This window comes from Cyprinus carpio, chromosome A18 (genome assembly GCF_018340385.1).
Source record: "Cyprinus carpio isolate SPL01 chromosome A18, ASM1834038v1, whole genome shotgun sequence".
NCBI lineage: Eukaryota > Metazoa > Chordata > Actinopteri > Cypriniformes > Cyprinidae > Cyprinus > Cyprinus carpio.
Window position 1 is genome coordinate 473743 of NC_056589.1, and position 9449 is coordinate 483191.

At 37.8% G+C, this 9449-nt stretch overlaps 1 protein-coding gene across 1 annotated transcript; it reads left to right on the plus strand.

Annotated features, from left to right (window-relative positions):
* The first annotated feature begins 5047 nt into the window (after nucleotides 1-5047).
* Nucleotides 5048-8763, plus strand: LOC109080338 (extracellular calcium-sensing receptor-like). Its single transcript, XM_042775857.1, has 6 exons — nucleotides 5048-5256; nucleotides 5524-5812; nucleotides 5915-6670; nucleotides 6788-7015; nucleotides 7623-7746; nucleotides 7853-8763. The coding sequence occupies exons 1-6, from the start codon at nucleotides 5048-5050 to the stop codon at nucleotides 8761-8763; spliced, it is 2517 nt and encodes an 838-aa protein (XP_042631791.1).
* The last annotated feature ends 686 nt before the right edge of the window (nucleotides 8764-9449 follow it).

A 9449-nucleotide genomic window follows, 5' to 3' on the forward strand; every position in this document is an offset into this window, starting at 1 on the left:
ACCAGAGCAGATATTCATGAACATAAGCTTAGTTACATTCATAAACACAAGCATGCTTTGTATGTGGGCCTATACAGAATATATAGTTCTAAACATATATGGCCATATTCGTGAACAGAGAATAGCCCTCACTGGGCGTTGCCTGTGCCCCCACCGTGATATATGGAACAGTGGTATTGATATTCATGGCCTGAAATGTTTCAACTATAGTACTAGTTTCTCTCTCTGTTCTCTGGGCTTTGTTCCTTGACCCTTCAATGTACTGAAGTCACTGTAATATCACTTATCACTGTAAGATCACTTATTTTCTTTATCTGCATTTTCAAATATTCATACAGCAAAATATACTGTAGGCCATCAAATTTTTGTGAAAATGATCTAAATCGCTGGTGGTGGCTGGCAACATTTTTCAAAAATGCTGGCGGTGAAAGAGTTATCACAGTAAATACACACAATGTGATGCTTCACTTCCACAGCTTTACTCAGAATTAAGCGCATTGTGAGAACTCCCTGGGAATACACGTACGCACACACAAACGATCAATCAGATACACTCACTTTAAACATAACAGTTAATTCTGTAACATAATACAAAATTTTCTAAATACCTTAGTTATTTCAAAACAATATTTGAAAGAATTTTCCAACATTTGTATAATTAATAATTATTTAAACTGAAGACCTACATTTACATATATACTTTAACATATATACACTAACAGCATCACGAGTTACAGTATTTCACACATAGTTCAATTCAATTTCAATTCAAGTTTATTTGTATAGCGCTTTTTACCATACAAATCATTGCAAAGCAACTGTACAGAAAATTAAGTTTCTGCAATATTTAGGAGTAGCTTATCAGTGGTGACTGTCAGTTTATGTGCATACGGCAGAAATGTTCAAAAAAATCAATAAAAGACGTACACAAACAGACGATTAACACTATTAACAGCAATTATGCAATCAAACTTATAGCAAAATGTGGTAGTTCTGTATGTTGTCTCTAGGTTAGCCTCATCTGAGGTCCTCTGAGGGGTTGGCATCATCTCTTCTCAGGTGTTCTGGATCCAGACTGGAGCTTGTGTAAATCCTAGTTACCATGGGATGTAAATCCCGTGGCAAAACAGAGAAACAAATAGAGACATAATTAGCGTAGCTGCTGTTCCAGCCAAGTAAAATTAATTAGTTTAACCTAAGCTAAAGAATTATAATGCGCATTTGATCAGATATAACTGCAGTCTAAAATTATGAGATGCATTATTTGAATGCTTGGCTAAAGAGGTGTGTTTTTAATCTAGATTTAAACAGAGAGAGTGTGTCTGAACCCCAAACATTATCAGGAAGGCTATTCCAGAGTTTGGGAGCCAAATGCGAAAAAGCTCTACCTCCTTTAGTGGACTTTGCTATCCTAGGTACTATCAAAAGTCCAGCGTTTTGTGACCTTAGGGAGCGTGATGGATTGTAGTGTGGTAGAAGACTAGTTAGGTACCCAGGAGCTAAACCATTAAGGGCCTTATAAGTAAGTAATAATATTTTGTAACTGATACGGAACTTAATAGGTAGCCAGTGCAGAGACTGTAAAATTGGGGCAATATGATCATATTTTCTTGACCTGGTAAGGACTCTAGCCGCTGCATTTTTTACTACCTATAGCTTGTTTATTGATGATGCAGGACAACCAACTAGCAGTGCATTACAATAGTCCAGTCTAGAGGTCATGAATGCATGAACTAGCTTTTCTGCATCAGAAACAGGTAACATGTTTCGTAGCTTGGCAATGTTTCTAAGATGGAAGAATGCTGTTTTTGTAACATGGGAAATATGATTTTCAAAAGACAAGTTACTGTCTAATATAACACCCAGATTTTTGACAGTAGAGGAAGTATCAGTATATCCGTCTAATTGCAAATTGTAATCTACGAGATTCTGTGTAATGTTTTTTGGTACAATAAGTAATATCTCTGTCTTATCTGAATTTAATAGGAGAAAATTATTGGTCATCCAATCTTTTACATTTTTAACACACTCTGTTTGCTTAGATAATTTAGAAGTTTCATCTGGTCTCGTTGTGATATATAGTTGAGTATCATCAGCATAACAGTGGAAACTAATCCCGTATTTTCTAATGATATTACCAAGGGGCAACATGTATATTGAAAATAGCACAGGACTTAGGACAGATCCTTGTGGCACTCCATATTTTACTGGTGATAAATGAGATGACTCCCCAATTAAATAAACAAAGTGGTAGCAATCAGACAGGTAGGATCTAAACCATCTTAAAGCCTGCCCTTGGATACCTGTATAGTTTTGTAATCTATCTATGAGTATGTTGTGATCTATGGTGTCGAACGCAGCACTAAGATCAAGTAAAACTAGCAATGAGATGCAGCCTTGGTCTGATGCAAGAAGCAAGTCATTTGTAATTTTAACAAGTGCAGTTTCTGTGCTATGATGGGGCCTGAAACCCGACTGAAATTCTTCATAGAGATCATTTTTTTGCAGGAAGGAGCACAATTGTAATCTCAAGCATTTTATACTGCATATACAGTCCAGCATATTACACCACCAGCCCCACTCCAGACCCAGAGCCCAGCCAACGGTCACCCTGCTGTGCGGAGCAACAGCCAGAGCCCACCGCAGACAGAGAGCCAAAGCCTGCCGCGACTAATGAGCAATCACAAGAAAGAGCGACAGAGCTGAGGATCACACCAGAGCCAGAGCCTCACCGATCGTCTGACCAGGTGCGAGAGCCGGCTACAATGAACTCTGCCTGTCCTGTTAAGGCCAAGGAAGCAGTTTTTGAAATGTCTATCTGCCCTGAGCAGTCTGTCTGCCCCTTCACAACTATGGAGGTCATGCCTAAACTGTCTGTCCTGAACTATCTGTCCTGTCATGACCATGGAGATCGTTCCTCTATCCCTAGCGCTCCCTGTGCTGGAAGTCACACTTTGGTGTGTGTGGGCAGCATACACCATCCCAAAAACCCCTAACTGTCAGGAACTCCCACCCACCCTCCCTCTCCTATCACCTCTTCACCAGTCCACACCACCACCTCCACTGTCTCCTGTCAGCCCCCCTGCTTACCCTCAGCCCATCATTTGTCGTGTGGGTTCGCTGCGGGTCTGCCAGTCTCCATCGGCATTGTGGCTGGAGGATCCTTTGTCTCTGCCTCCAGCCTCCGAGTCCCAGCCTCCACCACGGCCCATCGACCCAGCAGCTCCACCATGACTCCCAGCTCCCTCCTCATTCCTCCGGCTCCGCCTTGGTCAGTCGTCAACCCGCCATTGCCTCGGGACTCCACTCCTCCGGCTGTGCCTCATCGATCCTTCCCACCGGCTCTGATGGGATCCTCCCTTCCAGCCACCTGCTCCACCTTGGCCCTCCTGATCCTCCCCGTCGCCCTGGGTCTACAGCTCTCCGTCTCTCCCTTGGGCTCCTATCCCACTTGTTCCACTGCTGTCGGTCAGCCCCCTGGAGTCATCAGCCATTCCTCCACCATGGCTCCTCCCTCCATCGGCTGCAGTGTGGGCCATCATCATGATTAAATGTTATTTGGATTACCTTCGTATTTGCATGCTTCAACAAGAGTGTTACAGTATAATAGCTAAAATTATATATATATATATATATATATATATATATAATATTAATTTATTGATATATAATATATATATTATATCATAAACATGGCTTATTTTAACTCATTTAGTGTACTAATTTATTACAGACTATTCACTTTCACCAATAAGTACAAATTAATAGAATGTGGACTCATAAACATGGCTTATTTTAACTCATTTAGTGTACTAATTTATTACAGACTATTTAATATCTAAATACATATCAAAGACTTAGAAAACTGGCAAAAACCTAAAAAAATGTTTGAACTGTAAAATTCCTAATAGTAATTCCAATAATTACAAATTGCAATAACGTTTCTCTATTAAAACAGCATGTTGTGTAAGTGCATTTATTCAGAAACCCCAATCGCTTGTCAAGATCTCATGTCAGAACACAGACTGGCTGAATGACACTTTAATTTAAGCTGAACATCTCACATGGAGATCGCTAAACTTCAGCTTTCTTGTTTGTCTGTGTTTTCAGATCATAGTTGGCACTTCCGCAATGAAGAATAAGCAAGCACACATGGTTCACAGATTGCAAAAAATAAGCAAAACACCAGGCAGAAAATGTTTCCTTTTAACAGAGAATCTCTGATCTGCAGATTTGAACTCTTAATATTTCTTTCCAAAAGTTATGGCCAATGAAAATGCCTTTGAACTGCTTTAAACTAGAATTGTTGGTATCCTCACAACTTTTTACACAAGTGCTCATCAATGTGGGCACCTACTGTTTGTTGCAGTCTCCAGTTGTTTGTTGTAGTTTTTGCCACCTTGTAGACCAACAGTGCAAAAAGGTTCAAGCTGAACGCACACAACATGCATGGTTAGAAAAAAATGGACAGTGCAGGTATAGGATGCATTTATGCTGCTGACAAAGTTTATGTGGACTATACACATACCCTAGTGTAAAAACTGGGGAATACTTTGGCAATAATGCCACACTTTAAGGATGCAATATTTATATATTGCAATATTTATAATACTTATATAACATTAAGTAAATTTCATTCATAATGTTTTCCCTTTTCAACCAATTTTCCATCATTTTGGCTTTTTAAAATTGCATACTGGTACTGGCCCTCATAAGGTGCATGACTATACTTATGGCAAACCTAGCCAAAATATACTTTCATTAACAATCAAACAAGTGTCCAAGCATTAAAATGCTTTATTACAAACTGTTTAATGTAGATGTGGGTCTGTGGGTCTTTTTAATGTAAATAAATAAATAAATACGATGCCATCTATTTAGACTGACTCTATTGGTTTCTTGATTGACCCGTCTCATGCCCTGCCCAGTGACGTCATGTTCTCGATCATTCATCCTTATTATCTCTCTGTCTATATATATATCATAGATATGAAAATAATTTATCAGATTATTTGCATTCATCAGTCACAGCTGAACAATCTTAGGGATGCTTCTCTTATTTTACACACTCACACTTTTCAATCGTTTTCATACAAAGGCAGAACAAACACTATGCCAAATGATGGGAGATCCCAAGTACCCGCTACTTTCCAAGGATGGTGAAGCAATTATTGGAGGAATTTTTGCAATGCACAGTAAAGAAACATTACCTTCATTTGAGTTTACAGAAAAACCTCAGCCTCTCTTATGCTCCAGGTTTGTTACACTGCAAAAAACATTAGAGCATGTATTATGCATACGTTTTTATTAAGTATATAAAGTAACACAATGAAATGTATCATATATAAAATTTCATTTTATTACAAGGAACTACAAATATATTTGGAAAATCATATTTCAAAGCAGAAATATGTGAGAATATATATATATATATATATATATATATATAATGTAAATGGTATCCTTATGCTATAATTTATTTATTTACTTGCTGTTTATCATACTGGTTTAATGTTTTCACAGTGTGAATCTACCAGATTTTCGCCTGGCTCAAATAATGATTTTTGCCATTGAAGAGATAAATAGAAGTGAAATGTTGCTCCCAAATGTTTCCATTGGTTACCAAATCTATGATACCTGTAGTTCAAGAATGTCTTCTATGAGTGCAACTATGGGACTGATGAATGGTCCAGAGTTTGCAGCAGGAGAGACATGCAATGGACAGTCTTCTATACACGCTATCATAGGAGAAACAGAGTCTTCTGCCACAGTGATCCTGTCCAGAACTACAGGACCTTTTAAAATTCCAGTGGTAAAGACCAATACAAAAAGAGCTGGATAATGATACTGATGCCATTCTGACATAGAGATGTTGGTTTCATTGTTTGTTTTTTACCTTTTTTTTTTTTCTCAGATAAGTCACACAGCCTCATGTGAATGTCTCAGTAACAGGAAAGATCACCCCTCATTTTTCAGGACTATTTCTAGTGATTACCACCAGAGCAGAGCACTTGCATACATTGTCAAGCACTTAGGCTGGTCATGGGTGGGAGCTGTGAACAGTGACAATGACTATGGAAACTATGGAATGGCCATATTTCTGAATACAGCACAAAAAGAGGGGATTTGTGTAGAGTACTCAGAGAAATTCTATCGAACAGAGCCAGAAAAACTAAAAAAAGTGGTAGATACAATTAAAAAAGGCACAACAAAAGTGATTGTTGCATTTGTTTCATTTATTGAGATGGGCTTACTTATTGATCAGTTAAATATTCTGAATATTACAGGCCTCCAAATAATTGGAGTGGAAGGATGGATAACATCAAAGAGTTTGATTACTCCAAAGAGTTTTCAGGTGATGGGAGGGTCACTGGGGTTTGCATTGCGAAAAATCAACTTGGAAGGGTTTTCCGATTATGTTGTAAAAGCATTTTGGGAGACAGCTTTTCCATGCACACAGATAAAGGGGAATTCCTCTCAATATGTGATAAACTGCAGCAGATATCAAGATCTACTTGCACTGAAAAACTACAATGAAGATGTGCCTGAACAAAGATATTCAAGTCATGTCTACAAAGCAGTTTATGCTGTGGCTCATTCACTGCACAGTCTACTAAAGTGCAAAGAACAAGAAGGCTGTGAGAAAGGCCTGACAATACAACCACAGCAGGTAAAAGATACAAATAAAATCAACGGGAAATAAGAGAAAAGGGTAACAATAGTTTTGGTGAACAATATTTTAAAATATATCAATGATAATGTACCAGAACTGTCTTTTTTATATTAGGTGGTTGAGGCGCTGAAAAAAGTCAATTTTACAGTGAAGTTCGGAGATCGTGTGTGGTTTGACAGAACTGGTGCCGCAGTAGCCCAATATGAAGTTGTGAACTGGCAGCAGGACTCTGATGGATCATTACAATTTAAATCAGTGGGATACTATGATGCCTCATTGCCCCCTGACCAGCAATTTGTACTCAATACTGAAAACATAATCTGGGCAAGAGGACAACTGAAGGTAAATAAACTATTTGTAAATGGTATTGTTTAAATCGAGGAAACCTAAATAAAAAAGTACCTACTTGACCTTTACGAAAGCCCTAAAATTTAAAAAAATAATAACAATAAATTAGCAAAGAAAATGTGCTGCGCCATTATGAGTGCATGTTGGTCTGAAAGAAGTAACATTATGAGTCATATATCTGAGTCAACACTGTGAAAAATACAGATAACCATCAATGTATTGATTCCTGGTGGCTAAAATGGCCATTCTCTCTAATTTGATACATTTTCAGGATGACATTTCCAGGAAAGTCAAATAATGCAGGTTTCATCAAGTGATCAGAAGAGCATTGTCCATGAGCAAAGTTTTGAGCAAAATGATAAATAAATGATAAGTTGAGCAATATTGTGCAAATTTCTATAACAACACTTTCCAAACCTTGCTTTATTCCTAAGTACACACACACACACACACATAAAAAATTAAATGAAATAAAAATAAAAATATGACAAACCTCACATACTACATGCTCCAATTATGCACTATTCTGTACGAAAAATATTGACATGTATCTACATTCTTCATAGTCTATAAATAACTATATGTATATTTTTACTTGTAGAAGCCAAGCTCTATTTGCAGTGAAAGCTGTCTTCCAGGCACTAGGAAGGCTGCACAAAAAGGAAGACCTGTCTGCTGTTATGACTGTATTCCATGTGCAGAAGGAGAAATCAGTAATGAGACAGGTAATCTCACAGCTCGTCTGACAGTCCATCTCATTTATGTAATTTTTTCTTTTTTCTTTTTTTCTTTTCTTTTGTCTCCAACTAGTTATTGCAACTTTCTTTCCAGATTCAAATAACTGCAAGCAGTGTCCAGGGGAATACTGGTCTAATGCTGAAAAAAATAAATGCGTTTTAAAGGCTGTAGAGTTTCTGTCATTCACAGAAGTTATGGGTATAGTGCTAGTCTTTTTTTCACTTTTTGGAGCAGGATTAACTGTGCTGGTGGCCATACTGTTTTACAGAATGAGGGACACCCCCATAGTAAAAGCCAACAACTCAGAGCTGAGCTTCTTGCTGCTCTTCTCACTGACCCTGTGTTTCCTCTGTTCACTTACTTTCATTGGTCAGCCCAATGAGTGGTCATGTATGTTGCGTCACACAGCATTTGGGATCACTTTTGTCCTCTGTATCTCCTGTCTTCTGGGGAAAACAATAGTGGTGTTAATGGCCTTCAAGGCTACACTTCCAGGAAGTAATGTCATGAAATGGTTTGGACCTGCACAACAACGACTCAGTGTTGTTGCCTTTACACTTATACAGGTTCTTATATGTGTGCTGTGGCTAACAATATCACCTCCATTTCCACACAAAAATATGAAATATTTTAAGGAAAAGATCATTCTTGAGTGCAGTCTGGGTTCTACTATAAGTTTCTGGGCTGTTCTGGGTTATATTGGCCTACTGGCTGTCTTGTGCTTCATTTTAGCTTTTCTGGCTCGCACACTGCCTGATAACTTCAATGAAGCCAAATTCATCACATTCAGTATGCTGATATTCTGTGCTGTATGGATCACATTTATACCAGCTTATGTCAGCTCTCCTGGAAAATTTACTGTAGCTGTGGAGATATTTGCCATTTTAGCCTCAAGCTTTGGTTTGCTATTCTGCATATTTGCACCTAAATGTTATATCATCCTGCTTAAGCCTTACCAAAATACAAAGAAACATATGATGGGAAAAACATATTTTAAAACTTAATATATATATATATATATATATATATATAATATATATATATATATATATATATATATATATATATATATATATATATATACACACACACATCTAGCATGACCCTGACCCAGTTTTGTCAGAGGAGTAATTGAATGCCTCCAAACAGTCTTGGGTTCAATTCCCCAATTCCCAAGGAATGCATAAAGTGATGTAAAAAATAATCATGACAAATAAAAATAAAATAAAATAAAGGCTATTGGGAATCCTGTGTACTGTAATGCTGTTTTTCTTCTTCTTCTTTATCTTCTCTTATTCTTTTTTCCCCCAAACAGTTTAAATAATTAACAGAGCATAGAACAGTATTTTAAAATATTTACAAATGTTTATACAAACAAATGCCTTAGTACTAGAGGTGTAATGGTTCATGTATTTGTCCTGAACCATCACGTTACAGACGCAGTGGTTTGGTCCATGCAGTCAGAGGATGAATACAGTCAGTCACAGGTGATCAATTCAGTAGGGGGCATGGACAGTAATGCACCGCTTACTGCCACAATAGGAAAGAGCAGATGAAGAGACGATCTGCACAGCAACCCAAAACAACAATGGTGAGTTCAGATGGAACGCAAGAGTTGTTTTAAATCAGCAGTGTGGGAAAGTTTCAGGTTCTAGAGATGCACTGGTCGACCAGCCATAAATCAGACTTT